General features: G+C 46.2%; 1 protein-coding gene across 1 annotated transcript in view; it reads right to left on the bottom strand.

Annotated features, from left to right (window-relative positions):
* Positions 1 to 27831, bottom strand: part of ITFG1 (integrin alpha FG-GAP repeat containing 1) — a 166103-nt gene that overhangs the window by 35901 nt on the left and 102371 nt on the right. The window contains 4 exon segments of the mRNA XM_015409414.1: positions 5980 to 6058; positions 11904 to 11947; positions 20525 to 20630; positions 26221 to 26371. Of these exon segments, the coding sequence (XP_015264900.1) occupies positions 5980 to 6058; positions 11904 to 11947; positions 20525 to 20630; positions 26221 to 26371 (380 nt within the window).

Genomic DNA, 27831 nt, shown 5'->3' with positions numbered 1-27831 from the left:
AAGTATCCCCCCGATATTTTTTATAGGTTTTAAGATTTTTGTGCAACCTGGGGACCGTAACAAGTGTGCACAAAATCTCCCTCCCCCCCAGGTGCCCCCGATGCGCGGATTTAGGTATCCGCACACAGGGGGCATCTTCGGAATTAGATATATAGATATCCTTTCCACCTTTCTCCCCCTCTTCTTAGGCTTCCCACAGTGCTCCAACCTCCAGCCCATGTCTTAAATTCTATTATTTACTCCTTCCATCTTCATTTCACATCTAGGTAACTTCTTTTTCAACTTTTGTTCTGATACGTTATATATTTATCTCTATTCTATTAACCTTTATATTTCAATAGTTATCAAAGCAAAGCAAATTGTCCTTCACATCCAGGTATTTCTCTAAATAGTCTTTCAAATCTTTCCAATCTGCAAAAAAATTCTTCTGCTTCCAGGTTTTTGAGTTTCCTTGTCATTTTGTCCATTTCAACCATAAAAAGTAATTTTTTTATCCATTCACCCACTTCTGGGACTTTATCTTGTTTCCAACTTTGAGCATACGTCATTCTGGCAGTCGTGATCATATACCACATCAATGTTCTTTTTGCTATATTGACTTCCACTTCTACTATTTGTAACTTTGCTGCCCTGATTCCACTGCTCTTCTTTGCAGACTGAGGTGCGCTGGAATCTGCCTTTCTTTCATAAGACTTGAGCCTATCAGGGCCTAGTTGGGGGCCCTTTCCCCCCTAGACATAACTGTGCAATTTCCAGTGGATGAATGGAAGAGAACTCAGGTGGTCATTAGTTTATGGGCTTTTCAGAAGCACAAGGGTCTCGCGCACCTGAGTCCCTGCTCCTGAATTATTCTACAAAGCAGAGCGACTTAGATCTCGAATGACCTCTTGTAGAAGAAACTCACCAAGGGCAAAATCCACAAGTTCCATTTCAGGTGCTGCCTGGGAAAGGTTCTTGTACTTTTGAAACAACTGAACTAACAAACATCCAAATTAGATCAAATGGCTAGTCTGGGTCACCGAAAGGTTCAATGACTGATCGCTGTGGCCTGCCCTAATCAATGCTGTGTAGCGTGCCGGACTCTTAGACAAACTTGACTTTCAGTGAGCTTTAATCTGGGCTCATTTTGCACCTTTTCCCCTCTTGGTCTTTTTTCTATCAGGGGAGGACAGGTTTTCCTTACCATCTGTGCACGAAAAATGCTTTAATTTATTAGCAGCCAACTCGGTTATAAAATCACCCAGACTGACAGTGCTCATGCAGCTATTCAGTCTGTTGCCGGTTTTTGAATATGACCACCCTGTATATGAGATGCTTATTATAATCTGCTTAATTATAAGGGTACCTGCAGCCAGCTGTTCCACAGCACTGTATACTTTCATGGCACTGGCTCACCTGAATTATTAAGCCTGAGTTTGTGCTTATTATTATTATTCATAAAAAGCAAAGGGTGGTGGGTGGGTGGGGGGGAAATAAATGCACAAAAAAGAGCCATGACTGCATAAACAACAGATCCGATGAGTACAATTAAGCCCGAGGAAAGGTCATGATACGTTTCATTTAAAGCCGAGTTAAAGCATTCAGCCTCTTGCCCCCTTAAGGAAACTAGCAACCATTTTTTTGTTTTAAAAAAACACCTCTTTATACAGTCTCCTTTCCTAAATAAACGCACATAACTTTTTTGCTATGGAAAAGGGACTCACCTGCCTAAAAAGTTATGATTTGGGGGGGAATACAATGATAACATCTTCATGTATGGCCAGGGACCAGCCTACTTAAGGGACCGCCTTTCCCCACATGTTCCCCCAAGAGCACTACGGTCGGGGAATCAGAACTTACTGGACGTCCCAGGTCCCCGGGTCATCAAATTTGTCATGACCAGGAACAGGGCGTTTTCGGTGGCGGCTCCTATCTGGTGGAATGAGCTCTCAGAGGAGATCAGGGCTCTGCGGGACCTAGCACAGTTCCGCAGAGCCTGCAAGACGGAGCTCTTCCGCCAGGCGTTCGAATAGGAGCCGCCATCGCCATTGTACCACCAACGCCCCATGATTTCTGTACAGGGTCATCATGATGCGGGCACTTTGGGTGAGAATGGGACGTTTTAGGAGACGGCCATCTTGTTTTTAGGAGAGGAGCACCAAAAATTTGTTTATGACTGTGATGTGTTTTAATATTTTTAATGTTTTTACTGTTCTATTGTATGATTTGGCGATATGCCGTGTAAGCCGCCCTGAGCCTCCGGGGAGGGCGGGATAAAAAATGTAAATAATAAATAAATAAATAAATAATAAATGTATGTTCATGGATATTCACAGCCTGCAGCCTTTGGCTCTTAACAGAGAGGTGGGCTCATAGCTCAAGTCAGTAGGGAATTCTCTCCTCCATGAGGAGGTATGTGACCATGTTATCCCTGCACCATGTTATAACTGCATGAGAAGGACTAAAAATCTCCAAATGGCAGGCACAGCTGGCGAAGGGGAGGGGGTGTGTGTGTGGGGGGGGGGGTTTGAGGAAGATCTTGCTGGAATCAAGCCAGCCGCTGAGCTCCACGTGAGCTCCATTTGTCTTCCTCTCGCTGCAGGTACTTAAAGTCTGGGTGAGGGCAGAAGTGCAAACGGAAGGGCAGCGGCCAAAGGGTCCTTGGCCCTGGGCTCACAGCCGCATCAGTCAGGACAAACCCAGGATACGTTTGCTTGTTGCTTGTGTATTATTTGGAAAATCTGTATTCCAGCAGTTTCCTGTAAGCTGATCTTGGTCCTCTTAAGCAGGAAGGTGGCATATAAATGAATAAAACATAAATAAATGTTAGGTCCTCTCAAGTAATTGGGGGGGGGGTGCTCCCTCTAAGCCGTGGAGTCTTGTGAGCAAAAATTCTACTCTGTGAGCTGCTGGGATTAAAGTTGTGAGCCAGCCATTTGGCTACTGCATTAAATTAGTCTGCTCTGGAGCCCTCCCTTCCTGAGCTGAGACACAAATGCGTGAGCCGGAGGCTAAAAAACTGTGAGCTGGCTCACACTAACTCAGCTTAGAGGGAACAGTGGTTGTGAGTGAGTGATTTGGCTACTGCATAAATTAGTTTGTTCGGGAGCCCTCCTTCCTGAGCTAAGACAAAAATGTGTGAGCCAGAGGCTAAAAAAACCTGTTGAGCTAGCTTACACTAACTCAGCTTAGAGGGAACACTGGGGGGGAGGGGTGAACCCATGCCCCAACTCAAATGCCCTCTCCCAAGAGATCATAAACTCTTATGGGCTTAAGGAGGCTAAATTTTCGTATCTCCTCTGTTCTCTTTTAACTTTGCTCTTCTCAACCTTCTGAGGGCCATGACCATGCTTGGTCTTCCTAGCAGGGGAGGAGGAAGACATAACGATTTCTTTGAAAGAATGTTTCTGCATGTCTACAATATATTACCTACCACTGAAAACATACAGCTGCAGAGGCAGGCTGTGCACTGCATAGCGGTTTTGTGTTCATGCCCATGCATTTATTTTATACATAATCTAGAGAGAGAGGAAAAAATGCAGCAACCCTACCCGATCAGAGATTTACTTCCCAGAGACTGCGCAGAAGAATAGCAATGTATACAACAGCAATTCGCACTAACGAAACAGTAGTAAGACCTACCCCCCAAAACAACAACAGAGTCAAAATAGTGGGAAAGAGATTTATCTGGAGGCAAGTTTAACAAAAAGGGGACTACTGGAATGACCCATAGCCAACCATAACTGAGTGGGATTCAAATATCAGTTTCTCAGAGTGGAACCTACTGTTTTAGCTGATACTCCACGCTAGGTCTCTGGATACATGAAAACTCAAAGCTCCTGAAAGGGTCCAATTAAGTGATCCTCCTCCACACCAAAAGACCCGGCATTGAAATATATATATATATATATGGCTTTTTTGGTAGAAAAAGCCCAGCAGGAACTCATTATCATTATAGGCCACACCCAACAGCAGAAACACATTAGCATATTAGGCCACACCCCTGACAACACAGCTCATTAACATATTAGGCCACACCCCCATGTTACCAGAAGTTAGGTCATCCAGCCACACCGACCTTTTGCCTCTTATTCTGTTCACCTTGTTTGTTGTCAAAACCCAGGGCTTTTTTTTGTAGCAAGAACCCCCTTTGCATGTTAGGCCACACACCCCTAATGTAGCCAATCCTAATAGGTTTCTGCTGTTGGGTGTGACCTATTATGCTAATAAGTTCCTGCTGGGCGTGGTCAACTTGGGAGCCAGCCAGAACTCCGTTCCTGTGCGTTCCTGCCCAAAAATAGCCCTGTATATATATTTTGCCGTCAAGACACATCTGGCTTATGGCAACCCCTTAGGGTTTCCAAGACAAGAGACATTCGGAGGTGTTTTGCCATCGCCTGCCTCTGTGTCGCAGCCCTGGACTTCCTTGGTGATCTCCCATCCAAATACTAACCAGGGCTGACCCTACATAGCTTCTGGGAGCTGACGAGATTGGGCTAGCCTGGATGAGCCAACATAAAGTGTCTAAATTGCTACAAGCAATAATAAGTAACAGCAAATGGGATAGTCTATGTCTGAACATTCGTTAAACTAAAAAAAGAATGATCAAACTGGGTTTCTCATGTGCAGATCCAAGATACCACCCACCGTACCACACAGGTGTCACAGATCAGGCTAAACAGTTGCCCAAAGGGTTCCAATTTCCCCCTGAATGTATCAGCTCCACATAGGCAGGCCACGTCCATAGCTTCCCATCTCTACTCGATCAACATTCCTCATTACACCCTCATTCTTCCCTAATGGGCCTGGGAAAGCCAAGCAACCGCTATTTCCTCCAACCAGTTCCCCATCTTCCCTGCATAATATTATTTATTTTTATCAGGGCACTTTTAATCTGCTGTCCTCTTACTCAATGCAGGCTTAAAATGGTTTGGGGTTTCAACAAACCGGAAAGTTATCAGACACCGTAAATCAGGGGTGGCCAAACTGTGGCTCGGGAGCCACAGGCGGCTGTTTTACACATCTTGTGCGGCTCCCGGCAGGGCAGCTGGGGAAGCGAAGGGGAGGCATACTTCCCTCCCTCCCTCCCTCCCTCTTCCTTCCTTCACCCTCCCTCCCATCTATTTGCTTCCTTTGTTTCTCTCTTTCCACCTCTTCTTTCTTTCCACCTCTTCTTTCTTTCCACCTCTCTCAGACAACTATCATTAGCAAACAAATAAATATAATTGGACAAATAAATATCATTATCAATATCTGTTTTTACCCCTTTTGTTTTTTTACTTTTGGCAGTCTCATTTAATGTTAATAAAAAGCAAATTTGCATATTTCCCAATAAAAACGTGTGTGTAATATCTGTTCATGTATTGTGGCTCTCAAACATCTGGCATTGATTCTATGTGGCTCTTACGCTGAGCAAGTTTGGCCACCCTTGCCATAAATACTGAAACCCACGTTTCTTAATAACAGATCTACCGGTCATCAATGGACTAATCCACAAGGAAGGGAGAGGGCAAAACAAGTGGCAAGAGTTCTTTTCCAGTTCTGTCTGTCCTTCCTTCCAGAAAGCAGTGACCCTGACAAGTCCTGGGGCTGGCGGGGAAGGACAGAGCAGACAGTTAAGAGTCCCTTTCCTACTTGGGTATGACTAGGCTTCCCAAGTCCCCCCGGGGGGCGGGGAAAACCCCGCCCCAGAGGCCCGTTCCCTGCCCCCAGCGTGCCCGGCGTCCTAACGTCACTTCCGGGTGACGTGCGTGCGGTACACGCGCTAGTCGCCGGACGGGAGTCCCCCGCCGTGGCGATTTTTAAACTTGGCAACCCTAGGTATGACGAAGGGAGCTTTGACTCGAGAGCTCATACCCCGAAATTCTTCTTGGCCACTAAGGTGCCGCTGTTCTCAAATCTAGCTGTTTTACTGCAGACGAAACTTTCCTGCTATCACAATCCAAGGGCCAAACTTTGGGAAACAAGTGTAGACAGCCAATCAGCAGAGAGCAGTCTTACCTGAACCATTTTTCAAGTATCCATTTGCATCCACTGTTGTGTACATAATATAAGGTCCGGGCTGATTCACACCAAAGGGCTGGAATGAAAGATAATCAGTTTTACTTTTCTTTCTTCCCCTTCCCCCCCCTCCTTTTCAAAGCTTAGCAATCAGCACAGGAAGAATTAAAAAAAAACACCCGATGAAATGATTGCAGACTGCTTTTGTTCCCAGCGCCGGGGAAGGCTACAATGATTTATTGTTGATATTCTGATCGTAGAAGACAATTTGTTTTCGCGTTGCAAACGATACAAGGGTTGCCTGTTCCACCCCCACCCCCCCAATAACGGTACTGCTGTCATTTCATTCCTGTACACGCCTGTCTGAACACACTGGGAATGGAATTGTTTTCGGTGCAAGACGTCCTGGCGCTAACCTAGCTGCTGAGTTTTGAGGTCGATTTGAAACGAGTACAATAGCATTTAAAGTAGGAAGTCCAATCTGGTCTGGTGGGGGGGGGAAGGAACGCTGGGGGTTCTTTTTGAGCCGGTGATGCAGAAAACAGTACATGTTTCCAACGGAGATCCTTTATTCTCATCAGCTAATACAAATCTAAAAAGATTATGACTGAGGGCAGGCTGACAGTTTGGTAAGAACAGGAGATGCCTGAAAAAGGGGCTGAAGAATGGTGAAAATCAGTGGTTGACCAGCGATTTTATTTATTTATTTATTTATTTATGTTGTTGTTGTTGTTCAGTCGCACAGTCGAGTCCGACTCTTCGCGACCCCATGGACCAGACAGCTCCCGCCAGGCCCTCCTGTCTTCCGCCGTCCTTTGAAGTTTGCTCAGTTTCATGTTCGTTGCATCTATGACACTGTCTAACCATCTCATCCTTTGCCCTCCCCGTCTTCTTTGACCTTCGATCTTTCCCAGCATCAGGGTCTTCTCCAGTGAGTGCTCCCTTCTCATTGGGTGGCCAAAGTATTTGAGCTTCAGTTTCATTATCTGGCCTTCCAGGGAACAGTCAGGGTTGATTTCTTTTAGGACTGACTGATTTGATCTTCTCGCAGTCCAAGGGACTCTCAAGTTGAGTCTTCTCCAGCACCATAGTTCAAAAGAATCTATCCTTCGGCGCTCGGCCTTCCTTATAGTCCAACTCTCGCAGCCATACATGACTACTGGGAATACCATTGCTTTGACCATGCGTACTTTTGTTGGCAGGGGGATGTCTCTACTTTTTATCATGCTATTATTATTATATTATTTATTTATACTTCTGTCCTAAAATAGGACTTAAGGTGGCTTTTATTGCTGGTGGTACTCTCTGTTTTAGAAAAGGGACAGGTGCCAGGAAAGGCCAACAAAGCAGCGTCTCAGGCCAAGCCACTTCTCCCTCTGCTGCCACCAGTGTTCCCTCTAAGCTGAGTGAGTGTGAGCTAGCTCACGGTTTTTTAGCCTCCGGCTCACACATTTTTGTCTTTGCTCAGGAAGGAGGGCTCCAGAGCAAACGAATCTATGTAGAGGCCAAGTCGCTCGCTCACAACTTTAATGCCAGCAGCTCACAAAGTAGATTTTTCGCTCACAAGACTCCACAGCTTAGAGGGAGCATTGGCCGCCACCCACCTCATTGCCTCCCGACCGGCACTGCTCTGGTCCCGCTGCTTTCCTACGCTGCTCCTCATGGTGGCTCCCTCAGCCCCATCACATTCAGGTCTAGGGCAGAGTCTTAAGCTGCAAGACTCAGCCACGCCTTGCTGAAACTAAGCAGGTCTAGATGAGGTCAGAACCTAGATGGGAGACCTCATGCATACCGCCCTGAAGAAAGACATGTGGGCTACACATGCAATTCAATAAAATAAGCAACAAGCGGCTTCATCTTTCCCGCTAAGTTATTTCTGTGCTCTTGTGCCTTCCTACTACTTTTTGGCTTTCCCAACCTCCTTATTTGCCTTCACTCATCTGCCATCCTTCTTAATTCCACTACCAACCTGCCACGGCACTCTTCCTTAGCTTAGAGCCAGTTTGGTGTAGTGGTTAAGTGTGCGGACTCTAATCTGGGAGAACCGGGTTTGATTCCCCACTCCTCCACTTGCACCTGGGTGGATGACCTTGGGCAAGCCATAGTTCTGATAAGAGCTGTTCTTGGAAAAGAGCAGTTTGTGTCTGAGTTCTCTCAGCCCCAACTACCTCACAGGGTGTCTGTTGTGGGGAGGGGAAGGGAAAGGAGTTTGTAAGCCGCTCTGAGACACCTTTGGGTAGTGAAGGGTGGGGTATAAATCCAATCTCTTCTTCTTCTGTCCCCTTTGTCCTTGAAATATCCTCTGCTCAACAAGTCTCCCCTCTATCCATCTAACGCCATCCTCTTCAAAACCAATCTCTTTGTTCGGGCCTCCCCCTTGCAGTTCACTTCTACCTCAGCCCCTTCCCGTACGGAACACTACGTAATTTCTCAGGACCGTAAGGCTGTGGGCAAGACTGCTGCCATTTTCCTTCTGTAAGGTGCCTAGTCTGGTTAGTAAGTACTATAAGCTCGGTCTGTACAGCTGTGTAGTTTCCATCTTAATGCACCAGACCTGCCGGACGGTCAGAATTTCAGGTGGGATTTGATGGCTTGCGTGTGGCTGTGTAAACTATACAAGGAGTACTGAATGCCGATCCCAGTCTAAGGAGCCAAACGATCCATTAAAACAGAGGGCCAGTGACATCTTTCAGCCCTGATAAGATCCATCCCTTGCAGGTAATGGCTATTCTGGTTCATTAATAGTATTCACGATGGCAGTCGCTCTCAGGACTATAAAGAAATTATTCTGAAGCCAGAATCATTATGAACTCCGCATATGCCTCCAAGGGAGTTTAATACAAACGTCAGAAGGACAAAGCATACGGAAAACAGAGCATCCTTTAAATCTCCCCACCCCCCCCACCCCAACTGTCAAAGCAGTGGCACAGTATCTTTAGGGAGAGGGAATAAAGACTAAGGCAAGCCATTCAAGAAGGCTTGATCCTCAAACGAAGTCCAGGGTAGCTAAGCGGGAGGCAAATATTTCAGCGCCAACAGTGCCTTAGGGACCCAAGCTGTCAAGCGAATCAGCTACAGAACTGCTCTTGCAAATGCAGACATGACTTTCAAAATTAGTGGGTCTTGCTCAAGGCTTATTATTTAGAGACGGCATCACGAAAGACAGGAAACTGGTTGGGGAGGGGGGAAGACAGCGAATGTTGCCAGGCTGCATACATGTCCATTGGAGCTCTCCTCACCCAGGTCTGCCCTTCCATGCTTCCCATCGTCTATATATTGCATTAACCCTAAAGCATTCTGCATCTATTGCATTCAAGGCGCATCTCAATTATGATGAAGAAGAAGAGGTTGGATTTAGACCCCGCCCTTCACTACCCAAAGGTGTCTCAGAGCGGCTTACAAACTCCTTTCCCCACAACAGACACCCTGTGAGGTAGGTGGAGCTGAGAGAGCTCTGAAAGAAACTGCTCTTTTTCAAGAACAGCTGTGCCAGAACTATGGCTTGCCCAAGGTCATCCAGCCAGGTGCAAGTGGAGGAGTGGGGAATCAAACCCGGTTCTCCCAGATTAGAGTCCACGCACGTAACCACTACACCAAACACCTTCCCCGTGTCTAGATTCTTGAGATGCCAACTGAGAAGTGCCAGGGCAAACAACCAAGCTGACCGATTGATTTTGGAATCTGTTCTGTTTGAATTTTTAGGTCTTCAGAGTGCTGTTGCATAGATGGGTTAGTGTAACTGGCTCTTATGGCCGCAAGATTGCATTTTAGGCAGGTGGTTTATTTCCACCGCTTGTTAACAACTCTTTTACCCCCGTTCTCACTGCTGTTTTATGCTACTTTTCTATTCCATTTTAACCCCCTTATTGCTCTAATGCATTTTTGTATGTTGTTCCTTTTTCTGGTTGTATCAGTGATTAGCTTCACAGATGGCTGCTTTTAGTTGTTTCATGAGGTTATGTGAGGTCCTGGGGGTGTCCATGCCCCTGTTCTTAGAAGCCCCCTCCACTGCCGTGCCCCCTTCCTTCTCCTCCTCCCCTCTGCTGGGTCTCTCCTGCACAGCCTGGGGAGAGAGAGCCCAGCTTCTAAGCCCCTTACGAGGCCAATGCACCAGGCAGTACATGCCCTGTCAATTCCCCCGATGTCTCGCAAGAGCTGGCAGTCTCGAGATTTTGACAGGGATCTCAGGGTGCACCTGCAGTCCTGTTTCCCCTCCCACTGCCCTGGCCAGGCTAGACTGCTGACAGTCTAGCAGCTATAGCGGGGCCTTCAAGAGCAAAAACTGGGTCGCTGCTGGTGCAGCCTCAGGACAGACTTCTCTGCTGCCTTCACAGTCAGTTCCGGAGTGACCACCCCATGGCTCTGGGGGTAAACCTGGGTGCAGCTTAAATGACGGGGTGGGCCTGCTCCTGGACAACATTTTTTTACTTTAGCTGTTGTAGATTTTCCGGGCTGTATGGCCGTGGTCTTGGCATTGTAGGACCTGATGTTTCACCAGCACCTGTGATTGGCATCCTCGGCTCCTCCACTAGCATGTTTCAGAGCCTGGGGAATTCTGACAAGATAATGACTCAGCCCTACACCCCCCTCCCCCGAGCAATGTTCCCTCTAAGCTGTGGAGTCTTGCGAGCAAAAATTCTACTTTGTGAGCTACTGGCATTAAAGTTGTGAGCGAATGATTTGGCTACTGCATAAATTGGTTTGCTCTGGAGCCATCCTTCCTGAGCTAAGACAAAAATATGTGAGCCAGAGGCTAAAAAACTGTGAGCTAGCTCAAAGTAACTCAGCCTAGAGGGAACACTGCCCCCGAGTAGACATAAATTACCTGCCTACCATTTTTCTTCTCACCTTGACACAGAGAGTACTCCGTCTTTCTGTGTTATACCTCTGAGGATGTCACAGCTACTGGTGAAAAAACAGGTCCTACAATGCCAAGACCACGGCCATACAGCCCGGAAAATTTACGACAGCTAATGAACTCCAGCCATGAAAGCCTTCGACCACGTATTTTACTGTTTATTGTAAGCTGTTTTGGGCATATTTTTTGGAGAAGCCACTCAGAAAGTACTTTAAATAAACAAGTCTCCCCAGGGACTACTGGGAAAGAGGAGAGGAATTGGTGGCCTGTAAATGAACATCAGTTCATCTCCTCTAAGGAGTTTCTCTGAATGTTTTTAGAATTCCTGGCGAGCATAAATCTCTCCTTATATATAATTGAGTAGTGGGTGCCAAAGTTCTAATTCTAAAATGCACTCCCTTAGTGTATGGCTGATGGCACTGCTCCTCAGCATATATCGCCACCAATCAGAAGGCAAAGCCCGGGTCCCGCCCACACCACAACTGCTGCGACAACCTGGTCTTTTGCATATGGAAGCTGATTGGACTTCATTCCACACCTCAAACTCCCCCCCACCCCCCGCAAGGCAGTTGGGATTTTCAGTTGCATAACATACCTCATAGGGGAGAGGAGAATGGCTAACAATGGTTACAACTCTCCAGGTGAGGGCTACAGATAACTCAAACATACAAATGCTCTTCAGGTAGCAGAGATCAGTCCCTCTGGAGAAAACAGTGGACTCTGTCATTAAACCCTGCTGAGGTTGCCACAGGAAACTGACACTGTTTGCCCAAAGCCAGAGCACTCTCCCAGAGCCTCTTTCTAGATCCCGTTGTATTTATTTCCGCAACGGGCATTATTTCTAGTTAGGAAATAAGCAGCCATGCCATTCACGCAGATAACCACAACTTCCTGCACCCATGAAAGAATTTCTTGGGATGCCACATTGATGCTTTAGCTTGTGAGCTGCCCAGCAAAGCCATCCGTCTTCCCTCCCAGCAATGTTTTTAGATAAGCCCAGGCACAATAAGGCTGCTGACGCAGCCATCCAAACCAGTCCAAGAACACTTCTAGCAAACATACTTACCGTTATCTTGCGAGGACAATCATTGGAACAGAGACCACTGAGAACTGTGGATAAAAGGGGGAGAGACACACAAGGCCACTGGTTATTTGAGCTGTCAACAGTGTTCCAATCGGCACATCTTCTAATCTTGTAATTGTTGCTGCTTCATGCTCATTTGTAGATGCAACTCAAATTGCATTTCCTTTATGAAGATTCATAAAAATTTAAATGACTGTTGTCTGCCTCACATTAACATTTTAAAAGACATTATTGATCTGTCCAAATTGCGCAGTTATGCATAATGAAGACATTAGATTAAGTAATCACTGTTCTATCACACCTATTACTTGATTGGTAGCATGGCAGCAAAGACAGGCAACAAGGAGTTGTCTAAAACAGAACACAAATTAAAATGCATGCTAAAAATAAGACTTTGAACGCTTCCCTCAGTATGCTTATTTCCCAACTCTTGAATTAATACTCCATTTATTATTATTCATTATTATTGCGCATATTCTACCCTTCCCCCAAGAAGCTCAGGACAACATACACGGGATCAGTGTTCCCTCTAAGCTGAGTTAGTGTGAGCTAGCTCACCGTTTTTTAGCCTCTGGTTCATACATTGTTTGCCTTAGCTCAGGAAGGACGCCTCCAGAGAAAACTAATTTATGCAGTAGCCAAATCACTCGCTCACAGCTTTAATGCCAGTAGCTCACAAAGTAGAATTTTTGCTCACAAGACTCCATAGGTTAGAGGGAGCATTGCATGGGATTCTCCTATATCATTGTCACAAAAACTGTGATACATGTTAGTCTGAAAGTCAGGGACTGGCAGAAGGTCATAAAAATGGCTTCAGTATGAAGTGGGAGATCTGAACTTGGGTTCCCTTGATTCCATGCTTTACTGGTGGTGGAAAGTACCGCCAAGTTGTAGGGGTTTCAAGGCAAGAGACAAACGGAAGTGGTGTAGCAGCCCTGGACTTCCTTGGTGGTCTCCCATCCAAGTATTAACCTGGGCCAGCTCTGCTTAGCTTCCAAGATCTAGCCAGACTGGGCCATTCAGGTCAGGGTAACTATTACCTTCCTTCTTAAACTTTCTGCAATAACAACTTGTATTGTTGTTGTTGTTAAAAAAGTGGCTCACGGCAGCAAGCCATTGTTTGTTTTTTCCATTTATAATAATAATAACAACAATAACAATAATAATAATAACAACAATAACAACAACAACAACAACAACAACAACAACAATAATAATAATAATAATAATAATAATAATACTTTCCATTTATTAATCGCTTTCCCCAGTGGGCTCAAAGCGATGTACAGTTACTCAATATAGACAAGGGACTAACAATGTTTGTAGGGGATAGGGAAGACAACATATATTCATTTTTAATTGCACGCGCCGTCACTGCCCGGTATAGACGTCTTCTGGCTTGGCTCCGCCATTTTCCGCACGGCTGTGTGTTGGCCAGGCTTTAGGACCCGTATGTCAATCGCCACACTGCCACCGCCTGGCCGGAACATTGCAGGGATTCTTTCGTAGCCAAGAAGCTATTTCGCCTTCCAAGCCTCGACCAGGACGTCTGACCGTCAGCTAACACCCTCCCACAAGGGAGATTGGCATGCCCACTCTCTCTAAGGAGTGGTTCCCATTTTATCTACTCGAATTGCTGGGTGGACGATGAGCTGGGGACAACAGGCTGGCTGCTCACACCAGCGCGGGGCTTGAACTAACACAGTTCAGATGTTAAGACAGTGGGATATACCCACTGTGCCACCGCTTACGTTGGATCGCGAATGATGATTTGTTCACTTCCCTCTAAGCAAAGATTCCAAATTCTGCCTTAATCCCGGTCTGATGGAGAGACTCATCTAACCAAGATTCCGACATGGCCACTGTTTGCCACAGAAGGAGAAGTACTTATGTAGTTGTGTACGAAGAAAGGAAGAAGAAGCCCCCAATTTCACTCATTTCTCAACTACACCTGCATCTGCTTTGTCATTTTGTAAAAACCTCATAGAAACAGCCATATGTTCTATATAAAGGAGGGAATTAATAGAACTGTATTCAAGGAACTGTCTATGCATATAGGAAGCAAAGCACAACAAGCCATATGGACAAATGCTTGGAAGACCTGGGTTCAGATCTTCGGTCAACCACAGGATGAGCCTGACATGGACTCCATCACTTGTGTCAAAAAGTGTTAGTTTTATAAAACTAGGTTGCTCTCTCCCTCATCCTGTAATACACCCAACCTTTATACTTCCTTTGCAGCAGGGCAGTATCGCCTGACCATTTCTAAACACAAATGTTTTTTAAAAATCAATAATGGTTGGGTGGGGAGGACTGGAGAGGTAACGAATGCCTGAGCAAACAGCCTACTGGCCGTGGAAAATGCAGAAAAGTCTCTTTGTCAGCAGGCTACAAATTAATGTCTCGTTCACTTCTTTTCCTCTTTCCTGCCCCTTAACACTCTGACAACATCTGTTCCTGAAAGCACTTCAATCCATTGTGCCAAGACTTAAAACTGGTTCAACCATGTAATGTGCTGTGATTAAGCAGCCGATTCCTTAATAATGCCGTGTGCCAAAGCCGGGCGTCTTTGAAAAAAAGTTTTGCCCTCTTTCTAAAGTAATTGGTGGGTTTCCCGTTTTAGATGCAAGAAACGCAAGCGCTGCTTTCGAGGGAGAGAATGAAAAGTTAAAAAAATAAAAGGACTTCAGTGAATACATATATGCCATTGTGCCGGACTTCTTTTGCTTTAACTTTGTATAGCTTCTTAAATATGATATTTAGGTCACAGCCATTACCTAGTAGGTATCTAAAATAAAAAAAAGCTGTATTTAAATTTACCATTTTATTGCATTCTCTGCTGAATTCAGCCGTTTTGCATGCATCATGCGATGCATATTCCTACAGTGAACTTGCTCCAGTCAACTGACGCAAACCAATACAATGGTAAAAAACAGGCTCAGTGAATGAGTCAAGGAGCATTCGCTGCTATGGCACTGTTCAAGCTAAGCAGGTGCAAAGCTGATCAATGCTTGAATGTGAGACCACTCGGACCTCCACGTAGTCCTCACTGGGAGCTCCATGTAAGCATTTCCGAATGTTCCGAGGGAAAAGTGGGGTTGGAAATTAGATGTGCTCTTTTGGAGCATCCAGCCTCTCCTTGTCATGTGGAGTATGTCTCCAGCCTGGCCCAGCCCCTTATCCATCCACTAGTAGCCACAGTATGCAGCACAAGCAGCATTGCAGGTACAAAGTGCCCCCCGGCAGTGCTCCCTCTAAGCTGTGGAGTCCTGTGAGCAAATTGTGAGCTACCGGGATTAAGGTTGTGAGCGAGCGATTTGGCTTCTGCATAAATTAGTTTGCTCTGGGGCCATCCTTCCTGAGTGAAGACAAAAATGTGTGAACTGGAGGCTAAAAAACTGTGAGCTAGCTCATACTAACTCAGCTTAGAGGGAACACTGCTCCCCGGCTATTTCATGCCTAATTTGTTGTACCCGGGAACATCTCCTCATAGCACAGGAAATTCCCCACAAAGATGGACCATAAGGGTTCTTACACCAAAAACTGAGGACCTGGGATATACTAGAACATTGCTGGTTCAGTCTGTCACCACATGCGTGCACTGCATGGATTTAGCCTGTGCAACTGAAAACCATCAGGCATAGTGTTCAGGAGTTTACAATCTGCTACTGGGCAAGTGGATAGTTGGCTAGCTTGCTGGGAGCCAGTCTCCAACCAACAGGCACTGTCAGGAAGTGGGAAGCTAGGAACCTCAGTAGGAGGCTATGTGTGTGTGTGCGCGCGCGTGCGCAGCATTCTAGCACAGAAAATATCTGTAGTGCTGGCTGATGAGGAGAAAACACTCCAGCTAAAAGGTCCAATGGGATGTTGGCTACCAACTGTAAGCGCCCGAGTGTAGCAACCTCTACTCTCTACCACTGAAGTCAGTTAATCAGTTGCCTTCAGAGTCCTGGCACGGCTGAAGGGAGACTTGAAACCTCTTCAGAACAGGTGTATCAAGAGCAATATCTATTAGCTCCAAAGCAACCTTAAAGACCAACGGATATACCGGAACTTTGGTTGGCTGAAGCCCCCTTCATCACATGTAGGCTCTAAAACTGTAACAGAGGTAATTCTGCTGGGAGGGTGTGGCGAAATGGGCCCGCTCTGGCCTGCAGGTCCTGTTCCAACCAAAGTTTTCCCCAACACCTAGAGAGGTTTTTCTTTCTCTCTTGGGTAACCATTGCCACCACCTGACCTTTGTGAGGAATTGCCTGCTTGGAGGGTCAGGACTGCAAGCTTCCCTTCCAAGGTCTTAGGCCTTGCCTCTGTGTCTCCCGCTGCCCAGCACCTGGTCACCGCGGGGACCACCACAACACATGGATCTTCACTGGGTGACTGAAGGTAAGCTGTGGCAGCCATCTTGTAGAGGAAGAGAAGAGATTGGATTTATACCCCGCCCTTCACTTGGAGTCTCAGAGCGGCTTACAAACTTCCTTCCCCTTCCCCTCCCCACAACAGACACCCTGTGAGGTAGGTGGGGCTGAGAGAACTCTGACACAAACGGCTCTTTTTCAAGGACAGCTGTGCCAGAGCTTGTGACTGACCCAAGGTCACATCAGCAGCTGCAAATGGAAGAGTGGAGGAATCAAACCCGGTTCTCCCAGATTAGAGTCCATGCACTTAACCACGACACCGAACTGGCTCTTGTGGCTGACTCTGCCTGCTGCAGCAGCCATTTTGTGTCAGAATTCCAAGGGTGCCCACACGTTCAAGGTTCCTAAACACACACGGCAAGGTGAACGCTGCCTTTCCATAACAGACCCCTTTCACCCCTCCAGCAGCCTCTGTAGACAGCAAACACTACTCTCCATATTTGTGGCGAATCAATATTAAGTGTACAACCTGCCGTGCTCAGTTTGCTAACACGCTTGCTTCGGAATCCAGTGCAGTATGAATACAGCATGCAAGCAGGGAACAAAGAGTATAACTGCCTCTGACAAAGGGAGCTTCCTTTGACTCAATGGACGCTTACGCTGGAATAGATTTTGTTCGTCTTCAAGGTGCCAGTGGCCTTTTGTTCCATTTTGCAGCAGCAAGCTAATACTTGGCGGGAAGGACGGGGTATAAATCGAACGAATAAGATAAAATAAAAATAAACACTTTTTTTTTCTTTTTAGGCCATAAAGTAGCAGCTGACTTACGACGATCCCTCAAGGGGGTTTCGTGGCAAGAGACCAACAGAGGTGGGTTAACCCCTGATTGCCTCTGCCGTAGCAACCCTGGATTTCCTTGGAGGTCTCCCATCCATATACTAACCAGGGCTGACCCTGCTTAGCTTCTGAGATAAGAACATAAGAGATGCCAATGTTGGATCAGGTCAAAGGCCCATCCAGTCCAACACTCTGTATCACACAGTGACCAGAAATACCAGGTGCCATCAGGAGGTCCACCAGTGGGAGACATTAGAAGGAAGCCCTCCCACTATTGGCCCCCCCAAGCACCAAGAAGACAGAGCATCACTTGCCCCAGAGTCCCTATCTATACCTTGTGGCTAATAGCCACTGATGGACCTCTGCTCCATATGCTTATCTAATTCCCTTTCGAATTCCCTTTATCTGACAAGATAAAGCCATCCTGGGCTATCCCCCCCCCCGGAATCATTGTCTAATTGTGCACGGAGAGTGCAATTCAGGTTGTGATACCAAATGTCAAAACCGCGACAGTTCAAGCACCAAGAAGCATTCCACATTTCCATGTGTGAAAGGTTGGAAGCTGTGCTTCTGGAAATGGTCTGTCTGTTAAATGCACAATTTGCTTAGTTGCTTAAAATACTTTATTTCAGTTTAACCTTTCAGTAGTCTTCATGCGCTGTGAATTCTGTCCTCGGAGGCTGAGGATCAATAGTCCTCATCGGAGTGCCTGGTGATCCAGAGTATGCCGCTTCTTTTATTGAACCAACTGTGCAGTGGCAGCACCACAGTCTGTATACTCAGAAGCAGCAAGGGGTAGATCGTATTGGAGTTAATTCTCCATAGCTCTGATTAAAAGCAGCCCTCCTCCTGGGCTTTGGATAAAAGCTGCTTGAAAATAGTGTTTCACTTTTGGTTACCTTGCATATTTTCTCTACAAGTGAAACGTTTTCAGGTCTTATTATACCTCACCAACCCAACCCCTTATTACTGCAGTCCTCTACATACAGCTATAAATTTTATACATAGGAATACATCTCTTTTTGACGATGGTTATATGCTTCTCAACAAAAACATGAGAAAATAAGTACATTCAAACAAATTTTAAAAAACACAAAAGATTAGCACCAGCAACATTAGTTGTGATAACCAATAAAGGGATGCTTAACGGTTCTGCAGTGGGCTATCGTTTTTTGTGTGTGTCTGAATCACATGGTCTGTATAGTTGGGGTTTTGCCCCACTTCAAATCAGGATTAAACTGTGGTTTTGAACTTTTAATTAGGGAAGAGAGAAACCACAGTTTGTGATCCAGACAAAATGACAAACTCTGCTTTGTTGCCGAAGCAGAAGGAAGAAACGCAGTCAAAGAGCAGAAGGATCATACAAGCCTGAATATTATTTTGCTGTGTTGTCTGAATCATACAACCTCTATATAGTTTGTTCCCCCCCCCCTTCAAGCCAGGATTGACTTGTGGTTTGTAATTTTAATTAGGTGTTGTTGTTGTTCAGTCGCACAGCCGAGTCTGACTCTTCGCAACCCCATGGACCACATCATGCCAGGCCCTCCTGTCTTGCTTAATTTCATGTTCGTTGCCTCGATAACCCTGTCTAACCACCCCATCCTTTGCAGTCCCCGTCTTCTTTGACCTTCAATCTTTCCCAGCATCAGGGTCTTCTCCAGTGAGGGCTCCCTTCTCATTTGGTGGCCAAAGTATTTGAGCTTCAGCTTCAGTATCTGTCCTTCCAGGGAACAGTCAGGGTTGATTTCTTTTAGGATTGACTGATTTGATCTCCTTGCAGTCCAAGGGACTCTCAAAAAAACAATTAGGTGGGAAGACAGCAAACCGCAGTTTGTGATTCACACAAAATGACGCATTCTGGTTTGTTGCAAAAGTGTTTAATTTCTGAGCCACACGTCACAGGAGGAAGGGCGGGGAAGGAGCAGAAGATTATTCATGTTCATCCCCAGTCCACAATTTGTTTTTGCATGTGACTCCCACAAATCTGTTTGGAGGCCTGACTGCATGGGTACAATACCTGGAACCTGGAACCAGGCCTGTAGCTAATGTGGGGCCCACAGGGTCTGGCCCCCTAGCATTTCTTCTGGGCCCCCTCCCTCCTGGGCGGACCCCAAATTGAATTAACTATGATTTAATTAGCTACACCCCCAGGCCCCCTCCCCCTCCAAAATCCCTAGCTACAGGGCTGCCTGGAACACAGGTGGAACAAAGATTCTGAGCCTGGGAGCAGCCATGGGGTGTGTGTGTGTGTCACACACTCCCAGCTCATTCCCAGAGTGGATTTCCCCTTCCCTGACTGCAGCGAAAGCTCACCAGGGTACTCACTCAAACAGTACTGGGATTAAAACCAAGAAGACTAAGCCAGGGGTTTAATGGAAAAGATGGGCCTGAGCTGGGAATTGAGGAAACAGCCAGAAAAAGGCAGCTTTTGAACCGAGAGAAGTTCCAAGTTAGACTTCTGCAAAGACAATAATACATAAATATATAAATTGGCAAGGAGGGGGATAAAAGCATACCTGGGATTATATAACTGATCATGTCAGGTTGGATCCAGCCAGCCTTTTCTATCAATCTCACCCAAGCCCCCTCCCACATAGCTTCTGTATATGCAAGTCCCATGATTCTTAGCACAGCCGATCCCAGATCACCGCAGACTGTGACTGCAGCCATGAAATTAAAAGACGCCTGCTCCTTGGGAGGAAAGCGATGGCGAACCTAAACAGCATGATAAAAAGTAGAGACATCACCCTGCCAACAAAAATACGCATGGTCCAAGCAATGGTATTCCCAGTAGTCATGTATGGCTGTGAGAGTTGGACTATAAGGAAGGCCGAGCGCCGAAGAATAGATTCTTTTGAACTATGGTGCTGGAGGAGACTCTTGAGAGTCCCTTGGACTGCAAGAAGATCAAATCAGTCAATCCTCAAAGAAATCAACCCTGACTGTTCCCTGGAAGGCCAGATAATGAAACTGAAGCTCAAATACTTTGGCCACCCAATGAGAAGGGAGCACTCACTGGAGAAGACCCTGATGCTGGGAAAGATTGAAGGTCAAAGAAGACGGGGACGGCAAAGGATGAGATGGTTAGACAGTGTCATCGATGCAACGAACATGAAATTGAGCCAACTTCAGAGGACGGCGGAAGACAGGAGGGCTTGGCGGGAGCTGGTCCATGGGGTCGCGAAGAGTTGGACTCGACTGTGCGACTGAACAACAACAACAAAGCTTTGTGTGTTCATGTTGCTGGATCCAACCCATTTTCCTTAAAGGCCTCCCAAATATGCCTCTACTGACTTCTTTTTTTTTTATTACAGTACTTTCTGTTGCTCTAGACATACAAGTAGAAGCGATAACAGGCTCTCCCCCGCTCCCACCAAACATTTAAAAATATCTTCAAAGCAATCCACTTACCAATGACTTTAACAAAATAGGCATCTGCTTCAAAATTATTTTTTAATGCGTGGATGGCAAGTTCTGTCTTAGAGCTGTTGCTGAGAACAATTATATCCAAGATGCCCTGAAGAAAGAGGGCAAAAGGGGATTAACCAGACAGCATTTAAGTACAGTCATTAAAAAAGCAGACCAAAAAAAATATGAAAGCAGCCAAATACCTAACAAGCAAAAGTCACGAGAGAGCAGATACGCTTTAGCTCAAATTAGAACTGAAATCGTAAAAACAAAGCGGTCTGTCGGAAGACCCAGGGATATGATTTGGCCAGTGAATGGTTTTATCGTCCGCTTCTCCTTAACCCCTACCTATTTTCAGTAGGGCTGTAATGAAAAATTTAGTGACCACTTTCTTTGCAAATAAAAGGCAACAGTTTTTTTGAAAGTTGTAAGAAAGAGAAATCCAAACCTGGATGGTACAGGGTAGCCTGATCTCCTTAGAGCTCAGAAACTAAGCAGGGTCAGCTCTGGTTAGTCCTCGGATAAAAGGCCACCAAGGGAGTCCAGGGTTGCTACGCAGAGGCAGGCAAAGGCAAACCACCTCTGAATGGTCAAGGTCGGCAGCCGTGTTCGTCTGAAGCAACAGAACAAAGTTAGAGTCCAGTGGCGTCTTTAAGACCGACAAAGTTTTATTCGAGGTGTGAGCTTTCGTTTGCAAAGCACACTTCCGTCAGACACGAAAGCTCACACCTCGAATAAAACTTTGTTGGTCTTAAAGGTGCCACTGGACTCTTAACTTTGTTCCACCTCTGAATGTCTATTACTTGAGAACATTAAGGGGTTGCCATGAGTCTGCTGCGACTTGAGGGCACCAAGGAAGAGCGATCTCTCATTTTAATATTTCTTTTTCCTTTGTATGTTATTCTCTGGCTCTGCACATGCGCTCCGTGGTCGTAACACTCTTGTTGCCAGGTGGCGTCAGATCTGTTATAGAGTGGGTCGTGTTCTGCTGCAGTACACATTTTTAGTCACCAAATCCTGTTTTGAAAATACAGTGGCAGTCAGGAATACACATGTCAGCCACCCTTGTTTGAATAATTTAGTTAAATCACACGCACTGAGGGGGAAACTGTTCACACGCAGCCAGAATGTTTTCAGTCTGTGAAAAGGGGAGGAAAGCAACCCTTGTGGAAATTTAGAAATTTCAGGGGTGATTTCTGCAAATGGTCATGGTCGAACATGTCAAACGCTACTGAAAGATCTAGTAGTAGCAGCAGCACCGATGTGGTGGTGGGTCAACAGGTCATGGTTGAACATGTCAAACGCTACCGAAAGATCTAGTAGTAGCAGCAGCACTGACGTGGTGGTGGGTCAACAGGTCATGGTCGAACATGTCAAACGCTACTGAAAGATCTAGTAGTAGCAGCAGCACCGATGTGGTGGTGGGTCAACAGGTCATGGTTGAACATGTCAAACGCTACCGAAAGATCTAGTAGTAGCAGCAGCACTGACGTGGTGGTGGGTCAACAGGTCATGGTCGAACATGTCAAACGCTACTGAAAGATCTAGTAGTAGCAGCAGCACCGATGTGGTGGTGGGTCAACAGGTCATGGTTGAACATGTCAAACGCTACCGAAAGATCTAGTAGTAGCAGCAGCACTGACGTGGTGGTGGGTCAACAGGTCATGGTCGAACATGTCAAACGCTACTGAAAGATCTAGTAGTAGCAGCAGCACCGATGTGGTGGTGGGTCAACAGGTCATGGTTGAACATGTCAAACGCTACCGAAAGATCTAGTAGTAGCAGCAGCACTGACGTGGTGGTGGGTCAACAGGTCATGGTCGAACATGTCAAACGCTACTGAAAGATCTAGTAGTAGCAGCAGCACCGATGTGGTGGTGGGTCAACAGGTCATGGTTGAACATGTCAAACGCTACCGAAAGATCTAGTAGTAGCAGCAGCACTGACGTGGTGGTGGGTCAACAGGTCATGGTCGAACATGTCAAACGCTACTGAAAGATCTAGTAGTAGCAGCAGCACCGATGTGGTGGTGGGTCAACAGGTCATGGTTGAACATGTCAAACGCTACCGAAAGATCTAGTAGTAGCAGCAGCACTGACGTGGTGGTGGGTCAACAGGTCATGGTCGAACATGTCAAACGCTACTGAAAGATCTAGTAGTAGCAGCAGCACCGATGTGGTGGTGGGTCAACAGGTCATGGTTGAACATGTCAAACGCTACCGAAAGATCTAGTAGTAGCAGCAGCACTGACGTGGTGGTGGGTCAACAGGTCATGGTCGAACATGTCAAACGCTACTGAAAGATCTAGTAGTAGCAGCAGCACCGATGTGGTGGTGGGTCAACAGGTCATGGTTGAACATGTCAAACGCTACCGAAAGATCTAGTAGTAGCAGCAGCACTGACGTGGTGGTGGGTCAACAGGTCATGGTCGAACATGTCAAACGCTACCGAAAGATCTAGTAGTAGCAGCAGCACCGATGTGGTGGTGGGTCAACAGGTCATGGTTGAACATGTCAAACGCTACCGAAAGATCTAGTAGTAGCAGCAGCACTGACGTGGTGGTGGGTCAACAGGTCATGGTCGAACATGTCAAACGCTACCGAAAGATCTAGTAGTAGCAGCAGCACTGACGTGGTGGTGGGTCAACAGGTCATGGTTGAACATGTCAAACGCTACCGAAAGATCTAGTAGTAGCAGCAGCACTGACGTGGTGGTGGGTCAACAGGTCATGGTCGAACATGTCAAACGCTACCGAAAGATCTAGTAGTAGCAGCAGCACTGATTTGCCCCAATCCAACTTTCTATGGAGGTCGTCTGTTGGGGCGACCAACACCGTCCCATGACTCAGTCGGATGCCGGACTAGAATGGATCCAGAGCCGATGTGTCATCCAAGAAGGCCTCCAGCTGTTGTGCCACTGTCTGCTCAACTATTTTGCCCACAAATGAGACATTTGATACTGGACGGTAGCTGGCCAGATCAAAAACATCTAGCGATGGTTTCTTCAGCAGCAATCTCACCACTGCCTCCTTCAAGATCCCTGGAAATACCCTTGAACTCAGGGACAGATTGATAATGCCTTCCAGGGAAGTCCGTAACCTCTCCCCACTGGCTTTCACCAGTCAGGGAGGGCACAGATCAAGGGGGCAAGTGGTGGGCCTAACAGCTAACAGGATCTTGTCCACATAAGTCTGGGAGAGTCGCCTGAACTGACGCTGAAGATGACCAAGGGGCCTTCAGTTCACTTACTGCATCAACAGTGGTGGGGAGGTCACAGCAGAGGGACAAGACTTTCTCTGCAAAATAGCTTGCAAATGCCTCACAGCTAATAGCCAATCCACTAGAATTTTGGGAGTCCCCTGAAAGGGACGTAAGAGACCTGATTGCCTTGGACAATTGTGCTGGGCAAGAGCTTGCAGATACAATGGAGGCCACACAGTAATCTCTCTTTGTGGCCTTCACTGCTATCTCATAGGATCTTGTAAATGTCCTATAGGATGTTCTTGTATCCTCATTGCAAGCATGACACCATGCTTGCTCTAGTCTAAGCTCCTGTTTCATCTCTCTCAGCTCCAAGGTATACCAAAGAGCTAATTTGGAACGGTGGCAAAGAGGATGTCGGGGGGGCCATCTCGTCGATACGAGATAGCAGTCTTTGGTCAGCACATCTAGCGAGTCATTAGCGGGTGTGGGATCCCAAGAATATTCCGGAAACCAACTGGATCCACAAGTCTCTGCGGGCAAGCATAAATCTGCTTGCTGCCTATGCCTGCCATAACATGTATGCTCCAGGAGTAACATTCTTATGACTCATGCTATTTCTAAAGGCACTACATCGTCCAGATCTGAACATTCCCTCTTATCATAAATTAAATGGCGTCAAAAGGGAACTGTGATCACATGGTAGCTTTTCACATGTGTTCCTTTTCAACTTTTCATGGATAGAGGCTGCAGGCACCTGTTTAAGTACAAAGTGATGTATTCTGGGGCCATGCCGTTCCATCCATCACTACATTTAACAGGAAACATGTCAGTTTTATGACTTCTCCACAACAGGAAACACTGCTGTGCTAAGCAGATATCAAGCTTGCATTAAACAATCCTTCAAAAGTGTCAGACTTCACCTCCAGATATTAGGGAACATGAAAAACATTTTGAATGACTTATTTGGCAGAACACACAGCAGAAAAAAAAGCGGAGATGTACTTTTCACCCTTGGAACTTCCAACTAAACTAAGCACAACACTGTTTTTTGGGGGGAGGAATCAGAAATTATAACTGATGACGAGTCTGGGGGTAGCTTCATGATTTGGTGTGAACAAACAGAGACGGTGAAAAGTTCAAGGAGCTAGAAGTGAACTTGAGGCCAAGGGAAATCTGGCACTGAAATTCGGGAGCCAGATGTGTTGTATGCTCAGGCACTGCGTGGAAATGAATTTGTGCAAACATTTGGCAGTCAGTGGGTGCTGGAATGACCTGGAATCTTATGGTTTACATTAGCTTTGGTCAGTGCAGATTTTTCAAAACTGCTTTTGTTGTTGTTCAGTTGCACAGTCAAGTCCGACTCTTTGCGACCCCATGGACCACATCACGCCAGGCCCTCCTGTCTTCTGCCGTCCTCTGGAGTTTGCTTATTTTTGTTTGTTGCATCGATAACACTGTCTAACCATCTCATCCTTTGCCATCCCCTTCTTCTTTTACCTTAAATCTTTCCCAGCATAAGGGTCTTCTTCAGTGAGTGCTCCCTTTTCATTTGGTGGCCAAAGTATTTGAGCTTCAGTTTCATTATCTGGCCTTCCAGGGAACAGTCAGGGTTGATTCTTTTAGGATTGACTGATTTGATCTCCTTGCAGTCCAAGAGACTCTCAAGAGTCTTCTCCAGCACTGGTTGGTGTGAGGTTGGGCTGGTGACTGCCTCTCAGCCAACCTCACACAGTGATGGTTGTAGTGATGAAGGTAAAACGGAGGAGATGCTCTGGAGCCCCATTGGGGGAAACGGTGGGGGTGTAAATAAACCCCACAATTTCTCAGCAGTTTCAAAACAAGAAAAGGCAAGGGGAAAACAAAAAGAAAACAGGCGTGGTTGCTTCTCTCATTTGATAATACGAACTCCAGCGGGCTTGCTGAATTTAATGTTGAGCGTTGACACTGCATACCTACCCCTTAGGGCAGTTCTGCTCACTAGGGTTAAATCCCCTCCTTCATTAGCGTAGATTTATTCTTCAATTCAATTTATTACAGGTCTATATGACCCAAGTCTTGACCAAGAGGATACCAAAGGGGGAGTAGATTTATTCTATTAGTCTTTATTGCAAATGAAGACTGGCTGTTCACTGGGGAGCCCATACTTTACACAGAGAAGCGTCAGTCCCCAGCAGGCCCAGCTAAAAGGTCTCAGGCAGAAGGTACAGAGGAAGACCTTTCTTTCTGTAAGACTCTGAAGGGCCACTCCCACTCAGAGTCCACAATACTGCCCGAAGGGCCCAGCACGATATAAGGCAGCTCCATCAATCAGCAGCTTTCCCTCTAGCTCGAAAATGACTCGGGTTCCCCCCCCCATCAAATCGTTTGTTTTCATTACATGGTGTGGATCCGTCCTGTCAAAATACTACTAAATGCTAGTTTGGAATGAAACCTCAAACAAGAACGGGCAGTCGGCAATTAAGGCCGCAGGAAAACACTGAAGAGAGCTGAACTCACATCTTCATAAATGTCAAAGAAGGTGGCCACCACGGCGCCTGCGATTTGATTCAGATCTGAGAGATCCCAGTGGACCTTAAACATACGGTGCACGCTCTTGCAGCTCGCGTTATTGCATGGGACGTTCTCTAGTAAGAAAGCTTGCTGGTTGCTGCAAAAGAAAGGGGAGAGAAAAAACATGCAACAGATTTCAGGTTTTTTTCCCCATCCCTTCCTCTCTGCTGTGAGCTGCTTTGTACGACTGAGTATCCATGGAAAACTAAGGGATTCTAAATAGACTCCGTTAGTGGGCTGATTAATATTTATTGCCTCCCTATGTGCCTGGAATACTGAAAACACTCATTGTTGTGTTGCAGAAGGTGGGGAGGGGCAAATTTTTCCTTTAAATTCACTAAAGAATGTAAAATAAATTCAACAAGTGTTCTCTGTGGAAAGCTAGGATAGGTCCTCTAGCGCTTATGTAACAAACAACTTATTTCAGATGCTTATTTAACAAACAAAGTTGTTTCAGGGATTGTAGCCTCCAAAGCATTTCTCTCCTTTTGCTGATGCTACTCTGTAAAGCTCAAAGGATACTGAAGGCTGTATGGCCGGGATAAAGAGAACCACATGAGCTCTCACGTGCCCAAGGGGCCTGGGTGTATCTGGTTCCTGAACATGCCCACACACCTGATGCACAGCAAGTGCATCATAAACACTTTGATACAGCATGGGGAGGGGGGTGGCTGATATTAGGGGGGGGGAAACCACTAGACATGCACAGTTCCTTGGGTATGCTAAAAGTAGCTCTTTGGGTCCCATATTATAGCACAGTATTTGTATTTAGCTTTCCCCCCCATGACTTATTTTCCCACCAAACAATATGTCCAATTGTGGGCCAAATACATGATAATCACAAGTGATAGCTCACACAACCCACACTATTCCTATATGGAACAAAGGGGTCAGTGTGTCGAAACGCTCTAAACTGGTGATAAGATATTATCGTATCAAAGGAAAAGAAGCAGACTCTCAGTATATTTTTAGGTGTTGCGGCAAAAGGCATTGGCAGAAGAAAAGATTCTCTGTATGCAACTTTATGTTAAGAGATGACATGGGGTTGCTACCAAAAATGGCATCCCTGCGTCTAGTTATATGCTCTGTAACAGGTAATGGCCCTCACCTTATGACGCGTCACATCATATGGCATAGTGCCCTGCTTTTCTCCACATCGCTGCCAGCATTATGTTAAAAGATGACACATGGCTGCTGTTAAAAATGACATCCCCCCATGTCTAGTTGTCTCCCTGTGCTGTGCAGTATGTCGTGGCACTCACCTAATATAATGCATCACATCCCTGGGCAAATTATCTCAATCTTCTCTGCATCGCTGCCACTTTCTAGTAGGGGTGGAAAAATTCACAGTGTAATGATGTCTCATCATACTGTGACTTTCAGTAGATGTTACGGAGGGCAGGGAGGGGGGGCCAAGGGAGGACTAGAGACCAGGATGCCATTTTTGGCAGCAGGACTGTGTTTTCTAATGCCTAGCTTCTATCTGCTATTGAAGGCTATTCGACTGAGGTTTTGGGGGGAAAAATACACACGCACCCTCTTCCATCTGCCAAGTCA

The sequence above is a fragment of the Gekko japonicus genome, unplaced genomic scaffold, assembly GCF_001447785.1.
Source record: "Gekko japonicus isolate JY-2015 unplaced genomic scaffold, Gekko_japonicus_V1.1 scaffold794, whole genome shotgun sequence".
Taxonomy (NCBI): domain Eukaryota; kingdom Metazoa; phylum Chordata; class Lepidosauria; order Squamata; family Gekkonidae; genus Gekko; species Gekko japonicus.
Note: the sequence above shows the minus strand (reverse complement) of the source record. Positions and strands in the feature narration are given on the sequence as shown.